Raw genomic sequence first — 27,989 nt, forward strand, 5'->3', positions numbered from 1 at the left:
TGCGTGCTTCCGACGAGTTTAGCATTAAGTAAGTAACTTGATTGTTGCTTTCAGTAACGGTCCGCAAACTTCTTCCGGAGGCGAGAGAATTGGGCGAGGGTGAACAGTTGGTCTTTGACCACCCAGTAGCCAGCAGCAGCAGCTTACTTCAAACAGGACGCACCATCAGTTATCATCTTCTCTTTAAACTTCGAGTAACACAGAGCCCACCGGGCCGCACTGCGTTCCCAAGAAGACGTAGCAGCAACAACAACAACAACAGCGAATAGAGAAATTTGCAAGAGCAGAATCCAGGGGTGGGTCCAATGCAGCTGAGTTCTCGAAGAAAGCGGAGCAGGACGGAGGATTCGTGACCAGCATCTGGTCCAGAAGAAGCAATCGTGATACGGCGATCGCTACAAAGCGTTGATGACACGCAGAAAAGGGGACGATAAAATGTTGCTACGGAGCCGATAAGAGCTGCACTATGGGAAAGTATCCCAATTCAATCGATGTGTCCACCAGTCAGATATAGCTGCTTTAATTAACGTCGTGCGATCAGGCGGAACATTTCGAAAGGCGATTGTGCTCCCAACTAACTAGTAAAGAGATAAAGAAACCAAAGGAAATATGACTACACGGAAGAGGATTTGGTCGGATTAGTGCCAATCAAGCGAAAACTTGTCCACAAGGGCAGAAGTATGGGTAAGTATAATGTTTTTTAACGGTAACACAAAATCGTAGTGAGCCGTACTATAAAGTCTCCTTCGAATTCACAGTGTCTGTATTTTAGCCAACGAGACGAACATTGTTGAGCTGTTTTCCTCTACATATTCGTGACCTTATCATTTTATCGAAATCAATAGTAACCTATTCCGATTACCATCTCTCCGAATAATATTTTCCAGAGTTAGTTAGTATAGCGGATCTTATTATACTTATTGACGGTGTGTCGATATGGCTATCCATCGAAACCGATATACAGCCTCTCCTTTCATCGAAGTTGAACTATACTCGCGTTCCAAAGCAATTTTCATTTCGTTATTCTATTCGTTTGAAAACTATTATACAATATAACTTCTACTCTTGTTTTTTTTTTCTATTGAAATTATGTAGCTCAACTTTCGCATCACTCACTTCCATTAGATAGATACTTGTAACTAGTATATAGTAAAGCATGTCCTTGTCGTGTTAACATGTCTGGCATGGGACACCGATCGATAACGACCAATCAATCATACTATCGGACAGAGTTTCACCAGCACTCATAGACATGCCGATACAAATATATTCGGCTGAAGCTATCAGCAATGATTCTAGCGTCGATAAGATACTGATAAGAATCTATTATACTTACATCTCTCCGATTACTTCAGCAGACAGGATATTTGAACTCTGCATTGCTATAGTTGGTCTCGAGCGTTTCAGAGTTGTTGTCAACCAATTTATTAGGATCAAATATATACAGATATAACTATGACGCAATAGTAATAGAATATTCTAGGATAAATGGTCAAGCAAAGCGAACCGCAGTGGCGCAAAGCGGCAGGGGTATGAATTTCGCTATATGTACAGATTATCAATGGATAGAATACAGTAAAAAGAAACCGTCTATTTCTATCAGAGGTGGTAACTTGATGTAGTCAAGTGGTCACATAAAGCGATGTCCGTGATTTGTTGAATCTAATTTTAACAACACGGATCGGCGATCTTGTGACTGCCACGTTATAATACAGTCTAGCATTTGCTGGAACACTGCAATACACTGACGTTATAATAAAAAAGAAGAAAAGGCCGGCTTACTGACCTATCTTCGAAGCGTAAATGACCTAACTTCTACACGATGGAATTATAGGGGTCATTTCAGAGGTAAAAGGCTTTCTAACGAAACAATTTCGTCGCTCCTCTATCGAGCCCTAAAGGTTCGTTCCGTAGCTGTACACTTTGAGAAAGGTCAATGCTGAGCTACACAATGATAGTGATCTATACTAAACTTTCTCCGTAAATAAAGAGTTCCTCTTCTAAGCTTCATGAACTTAATTAGATCAGTTCTGCTAACAAAAATCTTTATTTCCAAAAAGATTAAAATTTCACGTAATCGTTATCTAGGACATAGATTGGGATAAACGTTTGAAACTCTACTATGTTCGGGAACAACTTCTTCAAAATGGAGTAGTGCTTAGTACATTGTCCACTCCGCTATTTAAAAAAAGGGGCACTGCCTTAACGCGGCACTGCCTCTGTGAAGGCTAAGTACACGCCAAAGGACTCAAAATTGTCTAATGGAAGGACAGAACAAACATTCCGTTTGAACTTAGCGTGAGCCTGAAGCATTTTGTGCGTTTTGGTGTGGACCTTCATCGGGAAACAGTGTCAGGAAAACAGTAGGCCTTATTACGTTCTGCGATGACACTAGAGTGAAAGGACCTGCAACTGATCTTGGATAATTAGCTACACTGGAAGCCACCTTAACAAAAAAAAAAAAAAAAAAAAAAAGATTACAAATTGTATTATATAGCTCCTTACAATCGATGAACAAATAGCGAAAGTAGAGTCTATTGTGTTACAACGAATGCACGGTTAGTTATGTTCAGAATGCTTGGGGTGGTTAGAATGAAACGTTCTTGCAGAGGCCTTGCATTGTAGATTTTCTTCTGAGTCGGTCAATTTCAAGTCCTCAATAGATATCAATTTGTGGCCTTGAGGTATAAGGAAAGCTGTGTGGAAATTTCCATAAATGTTTTTCTGAGTTCATGCGGCTCAGGAAATTTCTGCTGCGTTGCATTCCTTCTCTGCTCACAGGCGGAGGATGCGTGGCCACGCACCGGGCCGGAAGCCCGTGTACACATGAGCAAAGTACTAAGTTTCAAGAGTTTCAAGAGACAAAAGCTGCGAGGTATTCCTGGCAAAGGGTCAGCTAAGGAAAAAAGCCGACTTTCATGTACTTTTGACAGCGACGCATAAGATGTATATTACTAAAAAACAACGAAAATCTTGCTCAAAGCCTACGTTAATTTTAAATGTGCTTGGTAGATCCTAACAGACGGATCCGTAGTTTGTATTGGAAAATTTAAAATCGCTTGGGATATAATCGTTCGGTCATTAGTCTTTACCAAACGCATGACCTTGACCAGTTAATTCAATCAAACCTTTAACGGAAATGCGCCTTTATTGAAACAATGATTGCAACCATCATGATGAGCTCGGTACACGTTACGAGACTACATAGGTTATTTTCATTCATTTATTTTATTCATATACGTGCTGTGAGGAGATTGTTTATTTTAAAAACATATACATACAGTATAAAATACAGTCATTGTTTACTTTAAAAACATATACATACAGTATAAAATACAGTCATAACCATAGAAGGACGATATAGAAATCCATTGTGTCTCTCATAAATGGCTAGTTTATCAATAGCGCTAACAAGCAATGCCCTGGGTGACATAGGGTACAGGATTCTATATGTCAGCGGGGACCGTCTTCAGGAAACGATAGCCCTGCGTATGGTAGATAATTTGGTGGATCATGTCATGTCGATGGGTTTTGCCACTGTCCTTCCAGATGAAACTGGTCTTTGCTTCCGATAGAATTCCGGGTTGATATCGCTCATTTTCAGTTCGTAGTCGTTTTATGCTTTCGTCTTTCTGGTCCACTTTTGTTTCTTTGAAGCTAAACGCGCGCTGGCATATAAAGTAGGTCAAGAAGTCTGCTTTTCTTTGAAACGTGGAGACCCACAGCATACTTATATATTTAGATTTACTCGGACGAAAAATTGCTTGCCAGTAAGGCGGTACTGCACAAGCGAGAATATATAGGACGTAAAAGGACCCCTCTTAAAGTTGAAGACGAAGAAAGAGTGTTTTTGGGTCCTATGTCCTCTGTGAAATGTCTGCTTCGTAGTAACATAATTCCTGTAGCGTTCCATAAGAATGAACCGCATCGAATAAAGGTTTCACTGAGTCTAAGTAGATCTGCTGCGGCAAACAGGATTACTCGGCGAAGCTTACACGGTCGTTCACAGGTCAAGCAGAGTCGTCAAGTGTCTTTGAAGAGAATATCGTCTAGCAGTGTAGATAGTAATATATAGATATATGTATATACAGTATTTTTAACGATGCGGCGTGTTAAGAGCACGTTGCACATCTTCTAGGAGAATCCTACAGGTTGTATAGGTGGATTGTTAAGGCTATAAATCGTATTCTCGGAGGTAATGCCCCCAAGGTAAACTTGCTAGCTCTAGATAGTGCGAGAGGTAATTCGTGAAAAGCAGAGACAATAAGTCACAGCAATAACCCTTTTTAACAATTTCTAGCCAGCTGGATGATTTTTTAAGGTGGCTTTTCCCTTTTAATGTTACAGAAAGTAGCGCTTTTCAATTGAAACATCGTTTATCATCAGGTAGGCATCGAATGAAGCCGACCCACAAAAAATAGAAGGATTGTCAATCGTCATCTCTTGTAGTTCTGTGTAGGTCAATAAGGTCATATGGTAGTTGATTCAAGATAGCGGCGTAGACTCTTTCTTAGATCGTGTGGGACCGTGTCTCGTCTGGCATAGTGTATCTTTAAGTGTTAGACAAGGGCTTTAGTTTCAACGGAGCATGCTTTGACGATCAACAGGCAGAAGCGCAAGTATTAAGACAGGAAGCTGCGAAAATGATTAACTTATCTTCAGATAAAAAAAAACTCGCCTTTCCTAACGTCCGCTTATGGCGCTCGGAAGCTCCATGACAAAAGCTCAGCAGTAAACTGAGCCAAGGCGTGCTTTCCGTAAAACTATCACCTTGAATGTTGACGTTCCCCATATTTCTGTGAGAATAAGGACATCGACATCAGTAAAAGCGGAACGCGAGAAAAACTGCAGATTTTTCACTTTTCTACCGTACAACGATAAGGCCCATTTGTGCCGGTCGCGCATTCAGTGGGCCCGAATCTCTCCATTCATTTAGGGCACTTTCAACCGTCGAAATGATGGAAACATGAAGAATGCCTTTTCTTAGCGATGCGTGGCGTTTCTCTGGTTGTTTCTTAATGATTTCGGGGTTTCATTGCTGCTATCGTTGCTGGTTGTTGCTGATCTTGAGTTTTATACCCGTAAACTTTGCCCTATTTGAAGCGACGCTTGTGGCCACTTTTTAGGACGTGTCGTTGTCGTACCGATATAAACATTTCGTGAGCATTGGCAATTATATTCGTTAAGTTCCGAGACCGTAAAGCCCTCTTTTTCAAAAAGCTCTCCCAACGATTCGTTTGTTGAACTCAGTCTATCCCTACTGCAATAATAGAATGGGGTAAACGATGAACTTTGCATCGGAAGCAACGGTCAACTTTGCTTTTAATTACATGCACAAGTTAGAAACGCTTTCTCTCGTCCGGAGGTGCGAAACAGTTGTACAGCTCCAAGTGGACGACACTCTTCATAATTAATTGGGAAACTTCCTACATCCTCCAAGTACTTACTGTATGGACCAAGGTCCTATAAGCCAAGTTCGAATCTTTGCTGATAACTTCCCAAAGGAGGCAGGCTCAAATATTTGTACTACATTGCTCGATTGTTATTATCGATTGTTATAGATATTTAGATATCCCCAATATAACGAAATCGCGCAGTGAATGCCAATATTGGCGAAGGCCAATTAACCTAATTGACAAAGCAACGAGGCCTATGAAAAATAATTTATGTATGTTTGTAATTTCGGCGGTTGTCGGTGGGCTTTGGTGAGAGTGGCGATAGTCTCGCCCGGAGTGACCTGGGCAGCCGTTATAGGCCCTGTGTTGCGCTGAGCGTTGCAGTAGATGCTCAGTTCTAAAGTTAGAACTTAGTTATTAATCTTGTCAACTCTGCCGATCTTCCGCGTCATCGAGTTTCAGCTGACCACCAGCCCCCAAACTCTCCATTAGAATGTACTTGCATGGTTTAAGTTGAAATGTAATAAAGAACCAAAATAAATGTTTAGAGTAATCCGGTAACGAACACGTTCCCTCGTACGAAAGAACTTTGTTTATGTTCTAGGACAAACGTTACAAAAGTAATGCGCAGTTATTGCGACTTTATGCCGTCAACAGTTTGGCATTCCTATAATTTTTCCGATCGTTCGTACGATTACCGAGAAACTACGATCTGAGTCCTAGCTTACAGAATCGGCGAACTTGATAACAGTCATTTTACGTTTTTTCACCCTATTTGACAATAATACGAACACTTCGTCATAGCTACAGAGAGCTCTAAACTACAGTTTTTAAAAACAATCCGTGCGCTGTGTGAACGGTGAGCTCTAACTTGACGACTGTTTACGTATACCAAGAATTTGTTGCACCGTCGGTGGTATGATCCAGGCGACTGCGCATTTTATGCTTGCTATCAAAGTCCCATTTGTGAAGATGAAGCTCTGACCGGATTTGCATCACTATACACGGGGCAATTAAAAGAGCTATTTTCTAGAAGGTTGTCGATAGCATCTTAAGTTACGCTGTTGTTTCTATTTTCGTCAATGAAAATGATAAGGAAAAGAATAGATACAAGCAAAGAATTCGCAAGATGTTTTTTTCGTGCGAGTATTTATGAATATTTCAATGCTAACCACGTTCTCGTTTGATTTTTTTGCCAGGTGTCAATATTCCTACTTATAGTACTAGTTCTTGTCTGGCTATATGAGTAGTTCAGTTAAAGGACAACACGTAATAGTTTCGTATCGTACCGCCAAGGCTGTTTTACAAAGTAATGCAGGGCTCTTCAAGACGACGTGATGGATTCCTCTGAATAGCAGTAATTAATGATAACTTAACGTTTTCAACAGTTGCAGCCATCCTCCTTAACAACTATTCTGTCTAGTTAAATCCAGTTCAAGTAGAATCCACAACTTTATCTACGAACGTCACGCTTCTTTATAGTGGAGCTGTGCCACGGCAGTTCCCTTACATGCGCTCTTGCGAACGTTAATTTCGTAAGGACTTTCTGAGCCTAATTTAATTAGCTTAGAAGAAGATAGCAGTGTTTCAAATTTAGGACGATTTTCACGGTAATCTGTACGCTCACAGCATCGTTTGTGAACTACATTACTAGAATCAAGTATGCGGTGTCACTTCTTTGGCGAGCTATATTTTGTTTGGAAATGGTTTGTATCATCGCAGTGCTACTGGCCCAGACTTAGTAATTCGAAATTTGAGTTCGACTTCCTTCGTAATAAACATACGATGATTCATCTGTCGTTGCCTCGCGGGGCTTTATTTACAAAGGAGATCTGTTTTTATTTAAAATAATTAATCCCTTGCTGTGGCGCTAGAAATGACACAAAATCGTTTTGTAAATAGCATCGTTCTATAATCAATGGTCCTTTCCTAGAGCTTTTGTTGCTTCTTTTTCATACCTGCTTATATGATGTACGTACGGTTAGAACCAAGTGGCCATGACGCGATCTGGGGAAAACAACATGATGACTACGAGCCTCGTACGAAGCAGAGAGAATTACTTCTATGGCATACTTGCTGCTCACTCTTATTGATCCATCCACCAAAAGGGGTGTTCCGGAAGGGTGCGGCTGTCCGTTTAATTCCATGTCCATTCCATTAATTAATGTCCATCATTTAATTCCAGATGACATAAGAGAGCTTTCTTCTCGTTCGAGCGTGCCTCATTAGAGGACAATTCTAGTAAAGTATTCGAGCAAAAGAAATCTCAGGCGTATGAAGACCTGACTTTATTAACGGGTACAACGCAATTCTGAATAGCAGCATCCAAACGCGCCCTAGGGGAGATTCCTTTGCTCGTAGCAAATTCTAGCATACGCGTATCATAATGTTAATATTACTTAGAAAAACTAATGCAGTACATAAGCTCAGTTAATGTAGAATTTATCATTTTTTTTCTAGTTTGTAAGGTGAAAATATATGTTTTGGTAACGTTGCAGCTCGAGTCCATTTACGTAACTTAATTTCTCAGACATTTCTACCCTAACCATGGAAATTATCAACACGATCCTTATGTATAAATACATATACATTCTATTCTTGCTATATATAATAGTACGGCAGTGATAATAATAGAGGGTCCACTGCGACTGTTGTGATAGGTTTGCGATGATTGTAGGATGGACGTGCCGGTTATTTTTGCTTTTCATTAAGGATAGGTTATGGCTGACCACAAAAGTTATTCGTTTAATTCTTGTTATGTTCTAAGAGGCACACTCAGAACGAGACTTTAGGCGTTAAGCCGAGACGATATTTATACGGGTAGATAGTTCTTCTTACAGTTGTTTTCACAACTACGTTCATTTCGAAATTATTCCATAGTTTCTAACTTGCGCGTATAATGCAAGACAACTCTGAAAGCAGGCCATTTTTTCGTCACCCGTCTTTTCGCTATCGGTAGTTTTCCTGGCTGGAAGATCTGATGTAACCGCGTTGGATGACACGCGCAAAAGATGCTGATTAGAGAAATGTGTTTGCATACATTTTATGTTACCACTTTGTGCGAAATGTTCCCTAAGCATAGGTCGCCACACGAGCATCGACAGCGGCACATAGCTGCTTTCCGTCCGACTTGTCCAAGTGTATATAGGCCTATGACACATTATAGAAACCTGTAGGCTATTTGTTAATAGAACAATGCGAATGTGCATACGCACTGCTTTATTGTTTTGTAACTTCTAGCATATCAAACGCAATAGCTGCTCAACGGGTAACGATCGTATCCCTTCTAACAAGCAGGACGTTAGTGTTAGGCTTCTAGATATAAAGCATGTCATTGTCCACCCTTTAACCGGGGTGATAGATTAATTCGCTTGTACAGGCCACCGTTTCTGTTTCGCCTCGGGTAGTTGTGTCCGTGTTTCCTGTCCTTTTACCCTTATAATAAAATTGTCATTCCCCGTCGTAACCAACCGTATTATTCCAATTGATTTTCACATATCAGCAAATTATTAGACAAACATTTGTTTAAGTAATAAAACAAGAGTTTCTATCAGTAATTATATATATAAACACCGGGTCATTTGAAATGGATGAGACAGTTCATAGCGCAATACTTCAAGAGGCGCGTTGAACTGCTAACAGATAGATAATTAGGGTATAACGGCCATATATATATGAACAAGAAATTTCCAAAAAACGTAAATGATAAGGAAAAATATGTGCCAATATTTGATTAGCTGTTTGAATCTCATGTTTACCATATTCGTTCCGGAGAGCCAATCAACGACTAATTATAATAGTTTCCAGAAGTGCATGAAAAGGTCCCAATGATTCCAAAATGTCGCAATTAAAATTCACATCTTAAATGTAATCAGATCAGCTACTTTGTATTGTAGCCAAGTATTGTGTTTCGCCACTTCATGGTTCTTAACTTCTAGGTTTTTTTTTTTAGACGAACTAACTTATTGTTACAAAGTGCAGTGGTCGTGTTTAAGAGAGTATATGGGCTTATAATAATCTTGAAGTAGGTTTTTCCACAGAGTTGCATCGCGTCGCAGTTAGCGGTTACGCGATTAGCGAGCCAACGACGTCGTATTCATCAAGCGATAAAATAGGCTAAAATGGCTTGAGAAACTCTTCGCTGTAGGTACAAGCTTGGCAAATAGGTTTGCAACCTGAAAGGTCTACCACCGCTGATGGAGGTCGATAATATTTTTCCGTCAATTCAAGCAGTAATACATTGGCTGTCCGTCTTTTTATTGGCACATCTTATTTATTATTATTGGCAGCTTTATGTGTGTACACTGCACATTAGCCTATTCCTATTGCCCTTATTGACTTTGATAGAAAAATATATATCGGCTGTGATATCACGCGAGTGCATGTGCGTTCGCGTCTGTAGCAAAATAAGGTACAATTGAAGCTTCTCGTTAAACGTAAGGATGATAAGTTAAACTAACTTCTAGTTCGGGAACGATAGAAAGAGACGAATCGGCCGGCAAGTTCAACGCTAAAAAATCAATTGCTCACAAACGGCACTCATGGTATACTTATGACCACATCAAATAAAATACTTTTGTGGAAAGACCTTGTTACCGGTGTCTTGAATTCAGTGATGGTTCACATCAGAAATCCTTACCATCTGGTAAAAACCGTGACTGACATGAACATTAGAGGTATTTCGACCCGAATGGTGTTTATGATATGCGCAGGTAACTTCGATTACATTGCTTGCCTCCAAAGGCCACATTGTGCTCAGCCCATTGCCGAGGTTTATCTTTAGTAGAGAATAGGTAGATTATGAAATCGCTATAAATAGATTAAGATAGACTACCTTTTTTTTGCTCTCGCTTGAATAGTGCAAGGAGCGGTAGTAGAGTGACGGCTCAGGCTACTCTTTATTGTTCAATGGTATATTTACCGGGCCCAGCAACGACGAAGCAATAGAATTAAATGCACCTGCTGCTAGTACTAGGCAGTAAACGAGGCTTTTTTTTTGTTGGCTGCTTCTTAAACCAGCGTTTCTGGAAGGCCACCCTCTTAGACGTTGAACCCAGATATCTTATATTTTTATTTGCTTGCTGTACAACCTGGCTTTGGCCACAAACGAAAAGATACCATGCTCATTTATACTAAATCTCCTCAATGAGACGTAATTTGGGCTTTTTAGGTACGGTAGCTTAACGCTTAAGACACGAGTTCTTTTCAGTCTTTGCCACCCGTTCGTAAGTTACTCAAGTGTTATGATCAATATGAGATCAGCGACAACCTCTCGCAGTGGCAGACTTTGTTTGAAGCGGCTCGCGTGTATCCTACGTGAAAGATACGCTTTGTTTACCATAGATTTTTTCAGCCATCGCCCCTAGGCGTTAGTGCACGAAGTCGATTTCATCCAAGTCAATAGTTTTTTCTACTTATTAAGCAGTACAATGCGCTGGGTCATATAAAACAAAGTGAAAGGTATCAGTACACGCCCAGCTCAATCACCAGCAGGTAGTTTTCTTCTGTTTCACAATAAAAACGATGATAAAAACAGAGCACGACAGAGTTATTTATATTTTTGTCGCAATGAAATTTAAAACACTGTGACTGGCTTTAGGTCGTCCGTTGTATTATTATAATTAATGAGATAATAGATAGCTAGGATTTCCTGCTAAGCTAGGAAGCGTTCATTTAAAGCATGCCGCCTAGTCACAACGTGATCGCCATAATTGTATATAACAAATGCTCAGCTTAAGAAACAACATCAACAACAGCGGCCATAGTAACAACTGGCGCTGTTACTTCGTTCGAATGAAATAGAAGTAAGACACGTTAGTTGTCGGGCAGTGAGCGCGTCTCTCGCGATGACGTAAAATCTCTGCCCAAATAAGGATTACGCTTGACGGCGCACAATTTACAGTTAATTGTTAAAAATATCGAATTCAGCCATCTTTCTACTATGTTGTCTGTAGCTATTTTTAAAATCGTTCCTTAATAATCTGATCGCTCTACGAGAGCTCTAAATTAGCTGGACCCATCTAACCTTGAGCAAAGAATCGCTGGTGTGCCAAAGAATTTTTTGACTTATCAAAAGTTATGACAGATTATGGGTCAAGCAGTACGTTAAGTCTCTGTAGTGACTCATAAACTAATTCAAAACTTAAAATCCTACGGGCAGTTGCGTCTAGCGTGAGTCAGTCACGCTTTCTCCTAACCACCAAAGAGGTTTGGCAATCTTCTATTGGTTCATGTTTGTTTATACACAACTGCATTACCAGCAGCTTCTTAATGGGCGATGGCGCTTTAGGACAAGGTCGTAATGATAAAGGAGGGACCTAATTAACCTTAATGGAACAAGCCAATCAGGCCAAAACGACGTTATAGATTTAAGCTCTTAATGCATGATCTTTATCAATTTATTATTACTGGAAAAATTCTAAAACTGAACGTCTTCCCGACATTGTTTCAATGTAATTAATTATATAATAATAATTGTAATTATACAATAAATGTAATTTCTTAGTTATCGTAAAATATATCTAAGATTATATTTTGAGCTATAACGTAACTATTCTAAGTAATATCGTTTATAGAACTACATTCATGTTTAATGTTGCATGATTATTTGTTGTAGATAACCGTTTAACTTGAATCGAACTTATCGGTTCGCAATTTAAATGTCTAGCTTTAATGATTACTCTAAGTACCAAGAGTTTGGGTTATGCGCCAAGTGATTTGTTTGTTACCTACTAATATGTTAGAATTGTTTTATCATAGATGCTATCACGACACAGGTACTGATAGAGAAAAAAAACAAGAACGTTGGCGGTATTAAACGAACTACTGAAAAGGAACTTTTCAGTTGATGCCATGTCAACTAGGCTAGTCCTTATGCAGCTTGCTATCTAAATCTATGACTTATGATGCTCAGCCCTCGATAACAATCACTTGCGCTCAAGGCTGATATTTCTCTATCCGAACCTAATAAACCAGAAACCTAAGCCTTTCGGCATGTCTATTATATTCATGTATCGGGGCGGCATGTATGTGGTGAGAGCGAACTCCAATGGAGAAAAGTCTGTTTCAGCATGAGCCTGAGTTTCGCCGTTGACGTGTTTTTTCACGATAATTTGCGTCTACTCATCAGGCCTGCTTACTGAAAATGCTGAACAAAAAAACGTTGAGGCAGTTTGTCGATAATCGACACCAAAGACTACCTAACACTAAATAATCATAATTAATAAAGGATAATAATAATAAAACCAACATGAAATTGAGAAACATATATATGATATATATATCATAAATGACCACACGTTGTTCCCCATTTTTCTACTGTAAGGACACACATAAGTTTACTGCGAGAAAGGACAGTACAGCTGAAATCGCGAAAATCGGATGGTGTACCTTTCGATGCGAAGGTACCAATTACAAAAAACGACGGGGTCAAGACATACTAGCCTCTCACTAGACTCAAAATCAATTCTCCGGGCTTGCTTTTACTGCTGCTTGCGTCCTTCTGTCTCCCCCAATCTTTAGCTACATTGGCGGAAACATTGACGACGAGGCTATTTCAACCGAAATCACCACACAGGCAGTAACAAATTCGTTTACTCCTTCCCGTCGATATTTGTGGCGACTTAAATCCTCGACAAACGTCGTCAGGGAGTATTCGGTTGAAGAACTCGATTTTCGTACCTTTCTGCAATAAAACTAGGTAATAAATGTTTTCAGTTGATTACAGCCATGATATTGGTAAACGTATTGATATGATGCGTTCTCATAGAAATCAATCTACCGTCAAGGATGTATACTATAAGATTGAAGATTTTACACCTTTGCGCACTGAGGTGGGAATGTTCACTGGAGTGCCTGCTGTGTCTCAACTGACGGAAGTACGTCTCAAAGCGCTTTCAGCAAGAACAATGCAAGTCAGTCATTTTAGGTACTAACACAGAAAAATATTAAATCTCTCGTGCGTTGGTTGTCCCTTGAAAATAAAATGGAACACTATGGTGTTCACTTTAATGACTATAAACTTAAGAAGAAATAATGTAAAATCCTCGCTAGTTCAATTTCACCTATCAAGAACCCCCCTTCGCGTCGCACCTTCAAAACCAGCCGCGATTACCTTCACTTTTTATCGCTACCTTCACAATGTAAAGCATTGTCCTTCTCCTTGCCGCATATCAAAAAGTTAGGCCAAATATTATCGACGATATTTGCACTAGAGGGGGGGGGGGGGATTCAACTCTCGGATGACTTCCGTCATGATTGGGCCGTTCCGTCCTGTAGATCTGATGCTTGAACATCGGAAGCTTATAGAAGCCGGGAACCACTTAACCCAATTTTGGTCTCTTCAAGCAATCTCAATAAGCATTTACAGTCACAAGGAATCTAACTGGTTAAAAACCTTCGCACACTCTCCCTTCACACAGTCACCAAGCTCTCATGAATACTAATGTTTTTATATGTTCATTGTTTGACCCAGAAAGTACCCCATTCTTCGCACTTGAAACCGTTCACGTAGCCTCGATACTAGTATAATCACAAGAGCCTAGCAATGTACCTGTCATAGAGCTGTCGCTCGATAACAGTTACTGAGGTTTTTGGTAAGTTCAAAACAAGGTGAGGTACTAATACCTGTTGAGAAGACGTAAAATTCTGCCCCATGTATGTCACGCTTGACATTGAAGCCGTTACCGTTGATTTCTACAATAGCATCGGCTTTGTGAGCTTGCATTCTGCTATGCATCCAATGTTTGCCACGGAGCAACAGGATTAGAATTCTGGGTCATCTAACCGGTTATGTGATCCTGTGTTTATGTGTGAAGACACTAACGACCTTAAAATTGACTGGTCATTGACAATGGTTAGTAGAAGCTCATCTTCGGAAACCACGTTCGATTCCCAACCTCCTACAAAGCCAATCAACTTTTTTAAATTGGTCAAAGCATAACCCGGCCGGCCAGAGGCAGCATGGCGGAATAATGTCCAATCTCGTAGTAGTGCTATTCCCCTCTGATTGATAATCGATCTGTGATTGAGTCCTCGCTCAGACCGTAACGCCGTTTTACTAAGAGAAATTACCGACCCAGTGGAGCTTGCCAGTGTCGGACAGATTCGTATAAATCTAATCATCAATCGATAACGACTACTCTGTTTGTGGTTATGATGTTGACAGTAAGTTCAATCGTCTCAGGGACTATTTACAACACCTGATCTTTTCCTTTTTTGCGTTTTCGCAAGTGGCACCTTAAACTGCGCAGGTTAAATAATGTTGTTGATGGTATCTTTCAATTTCATCATACAAATATAAAATTCACAAATAATCATAACCAAGAAAAACTCCAAGGAGTTTTTCACATCGAAGGACTACATCTTTGAAGTTGGATAATTATTTTCTAATCTCTCATAATCTGGCTACAGCTGAAATGCTTAGACATCTTTTTGAAATCGTACCTAAATTCCATGGCCAAACATAATTGCAGCCTAGAAAAAATCCTCTCATCTTGTCTGAAACTCTTGCGCACTCTCTTGCAAAGCACCTTTCCATGATAATGACCCGAACAGATCCGAGGATGGATCTGTTCCTAATTTTCTCAGAGTTTCACTAGTTTGTTTAGCTTAAAAAAACCATAGCTGACAACATTGTAGTTTATTTAGTGTTGAGACGACCCTTTAATGTTGACGAGCATGAGTGCGGGAGGGGTAAATTAACAACACTGGAGCTTGTTACAATAATCCGACTTCGTCATAACTTATTGATTGCGAAGCTTATAAAAAGGAAATTGATTGTTGCTTCACAATTTGGATAAGAAGCGATCCGACGGCTCGCTCTTTATGTTGAAATTAACGACACTTTTAGTTATAAATGAGCATGTTCCCCAGAGGTTCTTTAAGGCCTGTCTCGGTCTTTTTCGATATAATGCTTCTATGATCGATGTGAGGAATGTCGTTCGAGAATTTCGGCGAAAGTTATGTCCCGATTATTTGAGGCTGTATGGTTGTTTTCGTTGTAACGTCGATCATTCATAACTTCAGTGGGCAGCAGACGTTCTGTAACGAGATGCTCTTTGTTTGAAAATATACCGATGTAATTCACAGACATTGTGATAAACACATTGTAACGGTGTGACCATTCCTGTAGTGAGCTACGTGAAATATCTAGAAGTTAGAACTTGAGCTCGATCATTATATTAATCGTTAGTCTTATTTTACTATGCCCCCTAATTAAAGATACGAGAGCTTCATTGTTTTCAAATTTCTGTGTCGTTCCGATGTTTGGAGACCCTCTATGAAGGAGCACATTGATGCTATTTAATTATTGCGAAGACCGTCTGTTTGTAGGATCGTATTTAAATGCGGGGTTAGGTAGAACTGCTCCGTCACTTCAGATATTTTTCTTAGATCTTTATTGCAGTTTAGGACAGACTTTGATACATTTATTAAGGTACCACGAACAGCTTATAATACTAATTAATTGAAGAGCCGGATTATTCGTAAAGTATATAAGGAAGGAATTGATGATTGACAAGTAATGCTCTCGGCGGAATAAGGTCTGCGCGAACCCCGCACTCATCGACGCGAGCTGGATGAACATTTGAGATAAAACACTCCGCAATGGACCGGCACTAAGGGCATTTAAGGCGGTTCGCATCGAGAGGCCTTGCTATTGTATGCTTTCCTAAAAAGATGTCCTGGAATTTCGTCAAAATTAAACTCAGACAATGTCACTTGTGGAAAAAGCGTAATACAAAATTGCTCGGACCGCTAAAATATTACAATTCTATTGTTAATTATTTTCTTTTGGTGAAGTAAAGATCATGTTGGTAACCTGAGTTGCTTGAGGTAGAGGTCAACTTCGCACGACGCTTCATCACCTTTTTCAGCAAACTCTAATTTAAAGTTTGATACTTTTTGGCAGACGTTTCTATCTTGTAGATTTAATATACTCGTACGGCATATGAATGCTGAAAGATGTCGAAGTTTAACGCATAGTTAGGTTGACGGAATTGTACATGCTTAACATGGGAACGTACTAGTTACCAAATGCTAGGAACTACTATCAAGACTCTAGGATTGACATTTAAGTGCGAAACGCTAAAATAAAAATACGCCAGCAATTTATTTTACCGTTAAGTTATGGGTCTATTCTGTTCCAACTACCTGTAGTTTATGGGCTTGGATCATCCTGCGCTTTTTACTGCTTACCTAGTAGGTCGGTCTACAGGAACAGAAGAATAAATAGGTCACAACTGTATGTCGTTCGACCGCCTTAGCGTAACTAGAAGTCTCGTTTTTGTTACGGTGGTTTTATCTTTTATCATAGAATTTGTAGAAAGAACGCTGGTTTCTAAGTATGAACAATGTAAACAATGGGGGGGCGATGGGGGTAAACAAATGGGGGGGGGACAAGTTAGGTCTGCTATAGCTGGTCAGCGTGGTGGAATATCATTCTCTCAGTCATCATCCTCCATTTTCATCTACTTTGCGTTTTATACGTTGAGAAAAATAGCATTTCCAAAGAATTCTCGGATCCACCATAGGCATTATAATTACGATAACGAAGTTTTACTGGCCAGCACCAGTATCTAACAACATTGGCCAAATGGTAATAGCAACTTTCTTGAGGATAGCCATGCTATTTCCAGTAACAATTGCGAATATTGAGTACTCTGCGGATTGTACTGAGGTGGAGGGAGTCGTACATGTAGGAGTGGGATCCGTTCTCCTTGAGATCGTTGGTTGCCTGAAAATCGTGAAAGTATGAAGAAATACACTTGGTGTTTCTGGGATTTTCGATTATTAAAATCCAACTTTCGATTATTAAAGTTGGACCGTGGCAATACATACAACTCTGGAACTGCACTATCTTCGCTTCTTCTACTCTCAGAACTAGTTACCCAAAGCTTAGTAAGCACTTCAACTCTAATTGATCAACATTAAGCCCAGATTTTCGAACAGCAGCGCCCTTCTATAAACCTGTCAACTCGTAATGTATGCAAAGCCATCAGAGTCCTATCACAATGAATATAATGAGCATATTCGATTAGGGATCATGTTAGGTCTATTCCCAAACTAATTTATTGAAGTATTTAGTATTTAAATTTTAAAAAAAAACACAAAAACACGATGATAGGTAACCTGGGCCGCAGTATATTTTTCAACTATTGAAGCCATTTTAGTGGAAATATGGATGACGCTTGAATCATACGCAAATGACACACGTCATACTGAAAGCTACGTACATACTGAATGAGGAGCACACGAACGACCGAACGTAACATCAGTTTGTTTTTGTAAAATTTGCAGAGGTTTTTCACAACGAATATTGAGTAGCTACTGAAAACGTAGGAGTGAGGTAAATGCATGTTTATTCCGTTCGCTGAAGCACAAATCCGCCACAGACGTATTTGCCACATTGTGTAGAATATAACTATAGGTTGCATTGAGATTCTTGCGTTGGTGACTTGCTCTCCAACAGACGCCGCCGCTCATAGACGGCAAACCACGAAGGAATATAATAAGATAATTGCTGGAAGGTATAGCTACGGGTCTGATGATGGGCACAGCCTTCATGAGAGTATTGCGTTACTTTTGTGTATAGGAGCGTGTATAGTAAGACAGTATTTATTGTTTATTAAGTTAGGGCTACGAAGTTTCTTGTAGTGAAAAACTACAGCAGACACTGAATCAGTAAACACGTAATGACGTAGCCTCCAATATGTCGACCTTCTTTGGCTCGATATAATCTGGGCAGCTTTGGTAACCAATTGCCATCTGCTTTAATCGAATCAGATTTGCCATCAGCAATACGACTACCAGTGCTAATAGTGCGAGCTAGATCGATCGTGCAGGCTAATTTTTATTCATAAGAGATTTGCTAAGGGCATCTCGTCAGTTGAGACGTTTAAGGGCTGCTAGAGATACACTGGTGCTATTTTATTAAGCATTTATATCATGATTGCTACGTTGTGTTATAACTGCTGTTATTGTGTAGAGTTATTGCTTCATTTAAGTTTCTATCGGTGTGTACGATTCCTGACTATCCGGATGATTTGCATATAGAAGAAAGAAGAAGCTTGTGTTTCTATTAAAGACAGTACATACTTCTGCCGCAACCGAGACTTTGTCTTTCAACCAAATTAGTTAGCATGGAATAGACAGGATAACGAAGTGTCCAGGCCCAACAGCGTCCTGCCTCTTTCTACATTTCTGCTTGCAGCATGTTCAGTGGTGAGGCGCTGGCCGCTCCTAATTCTGGGTTTTGCTATCGGAACGCGCGCGCAAGAGTACGATTATGGCGATGCGGACTACCTCGACCCGCTACTTGATAACGGTCTTAGGCTTAGCCCTGACACTCTGGGTGTTTTTGATTCGTTCGGGCTACCTTTCGCCAACCCAGTAACATTTCGAAGACATGTGCAAAGACCTCAGCGGAGACCGAATGTGATTGTCATCCTTGCCGATGATATGGTAAAACAAATTATTTTGACTGGAAAAATCATTGGAAATTATTCTTGCTTACTAGATAACGGCACGCCTATACTTTGGCTTTTTTTTTTACATTCAACTCATCAGTCGCAAAATAGATGTCCTGAGAACATATGTGTAAAATTTCCAGATTTTAGTGAGTTCGCCTGTTCTGACAATTATGGTTCCAGTATATAACTAGAGACAAAAGCTAGTGTTAACTAATCAGATTGACAGGCCCTTAACTTCAAATAACTGCCTAGCGTCAGTCGCTTGACTCAATTCGAGAAAAACATCTATTGAGCGCCATAGGCACAAAAAGTACTCACACTCGCGTTAGAATGAAGCGTCATATTTTGCTTCGAGCACTGTATCACGTAAAACGGACGCTAATCTTAATATTTTTCGTCTTAAAAGTTACGTCGTTGCATTGTTTCTCAAAGTTTTCCAAATAAAGTTAAACCAATCCAGCAAAGTGGAACTTTAAAAATCGACAGTAATGTATATGACTGGATAGTTCCTCCTTAAAACGTCCCTAAGACACTATATCTTGTTCTAGCTATATGTTGACCTAGCGAATCTGGATTCATTTTACAACTAACAAAAACGTAATCTGAGCTTTAAGTTTCCATGTTCTTTAACATTAAGTTGGCATGAAATCTTTGCCTCTATTCCGATTACTTTACCGAAACCTTTCATGAATACCCCCTGAGCATTTTCTTATATCCTGACGCTATTAAAAGTGCAATTGATTTGTTTTATAGGGATGGAACGACGTGTCATTTACTGGTTCGAGTCAGATTCCAACGCCGAACCTGGATGCCCTTGCTTCCTCCGGCGTTATGCTTCACCACCATTACGTTCAACCCTTGTGTACACCTTCCAGGGCGGCCCTTCTCACAGGGATGTACCCCATCAACACGGGTATTCACTGATCCAAGGCAGTTGCCATCTTACCTGTTATGCTCATAATTCTGCTGCAGTCCGGCACCCGCTTGCATAATACAATGAGTAACTTAAAATTGAAACGGAGTTTGATTGAATGGATGAAAACGGAAGACGGAGCTTTAATATAAGAGCGATCATTATTATTGCAGATTAGCCTACCGATATATCATGCCTATTTTACTCAGTCTGATATGCTTCATTTCCTAATAGAACCGCTAGTGGCGGCCACGTGGTAACATGTTTGCCAAACAAACTATTGATTGGGCTCGAAGCTTCGTTAATGTATCAGGAAACTAGAAAGACCCGACGTCTCCCATTTTGATGAACTAGCCACTTAAGTGTGAATTGCCAAGCGATCATACAACTTACAAATAGGGGTTGAACAGGGATGCAGCACTACGTGATTCGGAGCCGTGAGCCCTGGGGCCTTCCGCTTGATATCAAGCTTCTGCCGCAGTATCTTAAGGAACTTGGCTATTCGACGCATATCGTTGGAAAGTGGCACTTGGGCCAGTTCCGTGAGGAATATTTGCCAACGAGAAGGGGCTTTGACTCACATCTTGGGTACTACAACGGATACATTGATTATTTCTCTCATAATCATACGTTTGTAAGTTTAATCCTCTACTTGTTTTTTAGTTAAACTGTATTATATTTATATCATGTTGTCTCGAGTCATGCTTGCTTAAGGAGAGTGTTTCCTTGTAGCATAGGTAGTCCTTGTGTCCTGAACAGGTTATTCGCAGCATTCTCCGTTTTCGTTGACTTCAGCCCGTTCGGCTATCCCAGTGTACTTTTTATACCTATCAGAGAAGATGAGTATGAAAACGTTGATGTAAAAAAAAAAACAGAATTTAGCTGGTTTAGTTTGTTTGGCCAATAGTAGATCCTCTAAATGCATGATTGAATACATATGTCCTATGTATACACATGTCCTATAGGACATGAAATTATTCACACTTTAAATGAAAAACATAGCAATAATTAATGAATAATGTTTACTTCGTTTACCATCAAAATTGTAGCAACAATACAATGCGCTAGACTTTTTCCTGAATGAGAAGCCATACCTGACTGATGAGTACGCAACTCGTGTATTTACCCGCCGCGCCCAGGAAATCATCAGGGACCACGATGTTAACCAGCCACTTTTCCTTTATTTTGCCCATCTTGCGGTTCATAGAGCTACAGATAAGGACCCGTTTCAGGTACTTTCTTACATATGTTTTCATTTCAGTTCAAACTGTACACGTTTAATAAGTAGACGTTTCAAGGCGCTTAAAGTAGAAAGCGATTTGGTCCGCTGAAAATGGCTATGTCATTAAGCCTGTTTCGAATCTGAACGCAGACAAAGCTGTGGAAACCGAACTGGTTGTCCCGAAGCACAAATCCATATTTTAATAAGATTGAATTACTGCGTAGAAATATTTTTCATCGATGGCTCGTACAGTTAAACGTACATGAACGCAGATAATCTTCCTCTGCCCTAGTGCGGTGCGGATACATCGCTAGAGGTATGATAATTTTGCGCTTTTAATACGTTCACATATCATTAGGCTCCACAGGAGACAATCAACAAATTTTCGTACGTAGGAGATAGGAACCGTACGACGTTTGCTGCAATGTTGAAAGAGCTGGATATTTCGGTGGGTCAAGTTGTGGACGCCCTAGCCCGAAAAGGTATTCTCGATAATACCGTGATTTTATTCTCATCCGACAATGGGGGACAGGCTACAGCACCTATGGAAAACACCGGTACTTTCTCGGTTAATTCTTAAGTTGATCTGATTTCCTAGAGTGACTAATTGCAGACGATTCGTCTCTTCCTCGTAACAATTCGGAACTGAACACTGTATAATAAAAATTAGAATAATCAAAATTATAGTGAATGTATTTTTTAGTACTTCAGGATGTGTGTAAATACAATTCGGGTTAGGTCTACCACAAATTATGAAAAATAGTTCACCTTTAGGCAAGACAAAGGCAGGCTCGCATTCACAGCAGACCCTATTTCAGCTGACACCAGTACATATCAAACAACCCTTTCGACTCAAGCAAGCTCAACGATCCCACTTTTTAGGGTCTAACTTCCCCCTTCGGGGACAGAAGAGGACTTTATTTGAAGGCGGAACTCGGGTCCCAGCATTCGTATGGAGTCCCCTCATTCGTAGACCAAGGAGGGTTTTCCGCGGAATCACTCATATTGTTGACTGGTTGCCGACTATCTACCATTTAGCCGGTACTCAAAAGTCTTTGAACAATTTTGCCATTGTATCTACATTAAAACTCTGAACAATTTGCTGCTACTTCTCTGTGTTCCGCATATTCATTCTTATGGAAAACTTTCGGATTTTTGCTATCTCTTTGGTAGGCGTTGATGGTGTGGACGTTATTGAATCTGCACACTGGTGCTCGATCTCTAAAATTGATAGTACATTTCTTGTTAGTCACTATATTTCGTTAAGGAAATGGTAAAGGAAAGAAGTCGAGGGTTCTTTGCAGAGAATTTAGCCTCTTTTTTCAAAACGAAACATATGTTTACTTCGCCATTTTCATAGCTGTGCGTTCTGTATTGTTATATTTTACATCGTATTATCACATTGAACAACGCGAAGCGAGCATCTTACCTAACCTAGGTGGATGCAAATTTGTTTTCCATTCCGTGTCACTGATTCCGTCCTTTTATTCCATACTTCCTCAGGGGGTGATGTAGCTTCTCTTGATCATCTAGATGGTGTAAATATATGGAGTTCGTTGTCTAACGATGCACCGTCCCCACGCACTGAAATCCTGTACAATATCGATCCGGTAGACAGGAATCTTGCCATTCGTATAGGCCGCTACAAACTTCTTTTCGGTACGTTTCCTAATTTTAGACCACTAAACTATATGACACTATAACTGAAAGCCAACGTCCGCAAACCTAACAAACCTTGTGACGTGGAACGATGTTGTCGTCAAATTCAAAATAAAGTCGCAATTATACATTATATAATATAATCTAGATTATGGGGCACTGTAAACAACTCTATGCAGCCGATTAGCATATTGGATAGTTATAGTTTATTTTTACGAGGGCGCAACAAGCGACGAAACGCATCGACCAAATAGATGGATTTCAAGTACAACGATAAAAATATTAATATGGCTGGAATGGTCCTCTTTTTAATTTCTGCGAAGATTTAAATCACTTATGTATTTACTTATTGTATTACAGGAAGACAATCCAATCTCACGGGATGGTACGATGGGCGAGGTTTCGGATATGTGTCACATTTTGTCCTCGAGAAACACATGGACCAGTCTGTTGTGGCGCGTATATTCAAAAATCTTGGATATTGGTGGAAAGGTATAAACAATTTGGTTTTGCAAATCTGACTTGCGCCCACATAAAAAGTCTAACCTTTACTCTAACTTTAAGTCGGTTTGCCATGCGCCGAAACCTCATCAGAACTCATATTTAACATATTTCAATGTAGTATTTAGATAAATAGCGTCGATTAAAACGAATCGGAAATTTCAACGCACTGCATATATACATTAAAACTAGATGTTAGTGCAAAAAATTTTTTTCTCGATTGCTTCTGGTCTGGATTATATCGTTCCGCTAAAATTAAATGATAAAATAACAGTTAACAATGGAGTATCATAATCGATACCTGAGCTGCTGTATTGTCGTCAAGACGTCTATATCTATTCTGATGAAAATTTAGGCCCTGAGCAAAATTACCAGAGTAAGCCTACTTGGCAATGGCGTGAAAATGCTCGCGTACAATGTGGACGTCACCCGGATGCACAGCCTTGTGTGCCGGGTGAACAACCTTGCCTCTTCGACCTCGCTATCGATCCCTGCGAGTATAACAACATATACCAACAGTTCCGACAGGTAAAGATGAGTTTGTAAATGAGAAACACCCAAGGAACTCCACTCAGCTATCGCAGGTGAAATTATCAGTCAATACAAACAGGATGAATGACGAACAGTATTATTTACGTCAAGATTTTTTTTTCTAAATGCATTGTTGCAATGAAAACTGAATAAAGTGAAACCATGCGCGCTATATAAATTCTCTGAAGCACTGAATCGTCTTGTAAATCCATTATCTATACCGAAAACACATACCATACATTAAAGTAACTTGACAGTACTTGTTTCACATCTGCACACAAGGAATGCTTACAGATAAAACACACGATTTTATGTGTAGATATGGAGTCAAATCATCTTTTGCCTTACTTTTTTTCGGGAGATTCCTTTTAAATAAATAATCTGTAATTTATATATATATATATATATATTTATATATATAAAAGAAGGAATGTGTTTTTGATTTTGGCTATTACAGGATCTAACAGTCGTGTGAAACACCTATTCTTTGGCAATTTTTAACGGTTTTATTCGAAGAGTTATTAGTAACGCACAAGTTTTCTATTCCACTCGTGTTGCACTTGGACCTGTATTGTCCGGTGCAGATTGCAGATTACCTTCTTGCTCGATTGGAGTTACATGCTCGTAATGCTCGACATATAAACAACAAACCGGATGACGACAACTTTAGACCCAATACCACATGGGGGCCCTGGATCTACTAATACTTAACGTCCGACGCTAAATTGAGTCCAACCAGAATGTAAAGTGTAACTAGCTGTAGCTATTCTTTTTAAGATTACTTATGTCTGATGATGTATTTCATTCTAGTAATATTCTTTTACATAACGACTTGACTTAGGAGAGATTTCAATATTCGTCTTTATTTCAGAAAGTATAGATATCTGACTTTTGCATCTAAGTTGTACTTGGTAGAGAAAATAGCCGTTGTTCAAGTTTTAAGCTAAACTTATGGTATTTGAAAAAATGAGTTGGGTATTTAGCAGAGTTTACTACTTAATGGCATTTTTTTTTACAACATAGCTCGAAAGTTGCCAGCTGGCGGTTAGATTTAATCTAGGAGTAACACTGTGCATGCCTAACTCATTCATCAATACGTTTCGCTGGCAGCGATATGAAGAACTGAATTTCGACTTTCTTCAGTCATCGACAAGTAATTAGATACTTGGTTCTTTAAAAGGGCTTAATCCCTGGGTCTTCGAAGCAACAGTCGTAATCGCATCGCGTCAACTTATCTAGCAGTCATAATGACCCACGTTTTAGTTTGGTCTAAATCGACGCAACCTGTTCCGCAGAATGTTTTAACTGATGTATGAACTGAGGTATCTAAGTTACGAATAGTTGAAAGAGAGAAGCTTTTTCTATAAGCCAAGTTATCGCATTGCCAAGAATTATTAAACTAGTTACTTAAAGTGATGAACGACGTGCTCACTTTGCGTGAAAATGCGGTTCATATTGTATCTTTCAATCGACGCTTATACTTGAATGCCGAATGTGTGTCCAACTAAGACAGCAGTTCATTGCTGTAAATGAGGTATACTCTCAGGAGGTTGTTGGAGGTAACTTTAGTTAACAATTGAAGGTGATTTTGTAGTTTAACATTAGTTTATGGACACAAGTTCAAAATTGGCTTCATTTGATTTGAAGTGTGAAGGAGTTCAACGACAAGCTCTGTCAATTAGCAGAGACATTGTTATGTTTAATAAAAGCATCACGCTGTGATGCAGCATGATGATGTTTTGAAGTTAGAAATTGCTGTTTGAATTACATAGAGAACTCCAAAGATACCTGCAGTTTTGCAAATTGCATATTTTCTACCCAGTTTTTAGATTTACTTTTTTGACAAATGTAATTAATATGTATGTTTTAAAAACGGCCAGCCGAGTATGCAGCTTAATGTCTTAGGCTTGTAGGTAATTCCATAACGAACGGACTTGCTCATTACGTCGTACGCTAACGTAGTTTTACTCCATTCAGCTTTATAGTAGCACTTCTTCAAAAATATAAACAACGTATAAAGTAGCGTGAATTATGGCTGACGTACCGTCCCATCGAGTTGACCATTACTTAAATTTTGCAAGAAAGGTTAACCCTTCACGGTTGTTCTACTTGATTCTGCAGCTATCGACTTGCGAGGAACTATTTGAGAAAATGTGTAAAAATAGCATTTAATAAATAGCAATTAAAGAGATGATTCGATTATCATTGTCGTATACAGCGATAAAGTATCTCAAAGATTGACGGTCAGTTTCTAAACGTCAGAGCAGCAATCTATTTATTGGATGACCCATATCACTCACTCCACGACTCGCCCGTTGTTAATCTGATGCCTACCTTCAAACGATGGTGAAGCGTCTAAAACGTGCACTAGTGAAATAAGCTGCAGGACAATTGAACCATCCTAACCAGCTTCTTGATGCAATCAAACTACATTCAAATTAGAACACACGAAACGTACAGACACTGAGGACAAGTTACAAAGCACAGTAGTACTTGAAGAGATTCAAGTTAAGTAAAAGAATTAATTGAAGAAAAAAAGTTGTATGAACCTGCAGGTTATCATTTCCCTTGTTGCCCAACACGAGCTTTGAAGTGGACCCATAAACAAAATACACACAGACGACGATGCAACGAGTTCCACTGATGATAACTTGACAGTCGCTGCCCGTGCAGAGACGCCCACTTGTACAGCTGCAGCTTCGGCTACGATGGCTCACGGTCACGACCTCGCAATCAGAAGAGGAAACATCCGAACCAAATACAAAGCCTCATAGCAAAATTACCTTCTCAATATAGGTAGGAATTGTGCCCTCACTATTCGTAACCAGACAAAGATAATGGCCGTCGAGTACCCGCTCACATACCCTGGTAGCACTTGTGAATTACCACTCGGTGCGCTCGCTCTCACCCGAAGAGAAAGTGGAACAATAAGGACAGCAAAATCTTATCTAGGAAACCATAAACAGCAACAAGTTTAGATACGGCATTAAATGCGAAGCATCGGTCTCTATCATAAAGCTTATTGATGCGTTCCAGATCCAACAATGGGGTGAGTATATCTTGTAACGTCAAAATGCTTGAGTTTCTGCCGTCGAACGAACTATAGGTGTAGGTGAATGCGCTTCACAAGGAGATGCATCTCATCGGAACACCTCACAAAAGCGACCAATTAAAGAAAAATTAACTGAGGATTGGTGAATTTTATGCTGTCATCAAAAATATTTTCGTTCTCAGTATTATCTACACGAGGTGCTGCGAAGATTATCATGGACGTTGCTGAAATGCGCTCGATCTAGTTTAACAGAATAGTTAAGGCTTGAGAACCAGAAAACATAAATTGCCCATAATCCGCACCCTACTATAGGATTATTTGCGCTTTAGTCACTAAGATACGCCTTTATTGGATTCCATACACATGTGTACGCGCATAATGTGTTGTTTTGATGAAGTAAATCACTCCTCTGCTTTAACTGTAAAACTATAAATTATGTAATGACAAGCGAGAGACTACTCCACACTCGATGAGAAATATAAAAGTAGAAATATACTTCGCGGAACTTCACGTTAACAAAAGCGCCCTAGATCTTTTGCAAATGCTTTTCACAAATAGTACCATAGGTCTGCTAATATGAGCATCACGAAATCATTATGATTGAACTAATTATCTCTAGGACTGAGAACTTTGTTAAATGGTGCCGATGCAATCGCTTGAACTAGTTTTTTTTTTTAGCTACACTCTTAATTAGCCAGTAATTAAGAGATATATATTTAACAGGACGAAAGGCACTACATGATATTATGCTGAAGATAATTAAATGGGTTTGTTGAGTATAATTGTAATCGTATAATCGAATATTTTTTTAATTCGGCTCTTAAATAATTTTTTGCAGTATTTTGCAAGCTTTGTTTTGCTGCCTGAACCAAATGTTTCACCTTTGAAATGTATATTACATGTATGTTAGTATGTAGCGAAATGCAAGCAGCTATAGTCAGGAAATTCTAAACACGTAAATTATATATATGCTTCAATTTACTATCTACGAAATTATACGCGCATAGTGACTGAAAGCTACGGGAAGTAACCTATAATAAAAACAAATAACTTATATTTCAAATAAGAATACAGTCAAACATTTTTGGGCATTAGGTTGCTTCTAAGCCGACAGTGTTATAGGATATTAGTAAGGGAGAAATAGAGTAGGCGGGAGATAGATTTCAAAACCTTTAGGCATAAGACTTCATAATATAATGCAATAAAGACAATCTTCTGTTTTTATATCTCGATTTAAGGCCTGGAA

The 27,989-nt window shown here is 39.5% G+C and overlaps 1 protein-coding gene and 1 long non-coding RNA gene across 14 annotated transcripts; one reads left to right on the top strand and one right to left on the bottom strand.

The window, feature by feature from the left end:
- Positions 1-543: 543 nt before the first annotated feature.
- Positions 544-27,980, top strand: LOC111250929 (arylsulfatase B-like). 3 transcript variants are annotated; one of them, XM_022806929.2, is made up of 12 exons: positions 544-684; positions 18,607-18,857; positions 19,619-19,778; positions 20,189-20,412; positions 20,828-21,010; positions 21,359-21,557; positions 21,883-22,041; positions 22,504-22,659; positions 23,020-23,151; positions 23,516-23,688; positions 24,276-24,433; positions 26,728-27,980. In XM_022806929.2, exons 1-11 carry the CDS (start codon positions 681-683, stop codon positions 24,393-24,395), a joined length of 1,761 nt encoding a protein of 586 aa, XP_022662664.1. In that variant the 5' UTR covers positions 544-680; the 3' UTR covers positions 24,396-24,433; positions 26,728-27,980. The 3 variants fall into 3 exon arrangements, with proteins under 3 accessions (XP_022662664.1, XP_022662665.1, XP_022662663.1); XM_022806930.2 differs by lacking the exon at positions 26,728-27,980 and having other exon boundaries at positions 23,516-23,744; positions 24,276-25,882; XM_022806928.2 differs by lacking the exon at positions 26,728-27,980 and having other exon boundaries at positions 24,276-25,882.
- Positions 15,022-26,594, bottom strand: LOC111250930 (uncharacterized). Of its 11 annotated transcripts, none has more exons than XR_015328242.1 (6): positions 23,006-23,111; positions 22,430-22,592; positions 20,873-22,221; positions 20,172-20,605; positions 16,593-17,130; positions 15,022-16,351 (listed from the first exon to the last, which is right to left on the bottom strand). It is a non-coding gene; the product is annotated as an uncharacterized LOC111250930 (long non-coding RNA). The 11 variants fall into 11 exon arrangements; XR_015328239.1 differs by having other exon boundaries at positions 17,630-20,605; XR_015328247.1 differs by lacking the exons at positions 15,022-16,351; positions 16,593-17,130; positions 23,006-23,111 and adding exons at positions 26,026-26,118; positions 26,309-26,594 and having other exon boundaries at positions 17,510-20,605.
- Positions 27,981-27,989: the final 9 nt, after the last annotated feature.

This window comes from Varroa destructor, unplaced genomic scaffold, assembly GCF_002443255.2.
Source record: "Varroa destructor unplaced genomic scaffold, Vdes_3.0 BEIS01000005.1, whole genome shotgun sequence".
In the NCBI taxonomy this organism is placed as follows: Eukaryota; Metazoa; Arthropoda; class Arachnida; order Mesostigmata; family Varroidae; genus Varroa; species Varroa destructor.

Excerpts from the sequence above, each read along its gene's own strand:
- LOC111250929 (XM_022806929.2), top strand. Across the intron at positions 20,413-20,827 it reads TCTCTCATAATCATACGTTT|CAACAATACAATGCGCTAGA; the intron begins GTAAGTTTAATC and ends TCAAAATTGTAG. Across the intron at positions 23,152-23,515 it reads TCTTGGATATTGGTGGAAAG|GCCCTGAGCAAAATTACCAG; the intron begins GTATAAACAATT and ends ATGAAAATTTAG.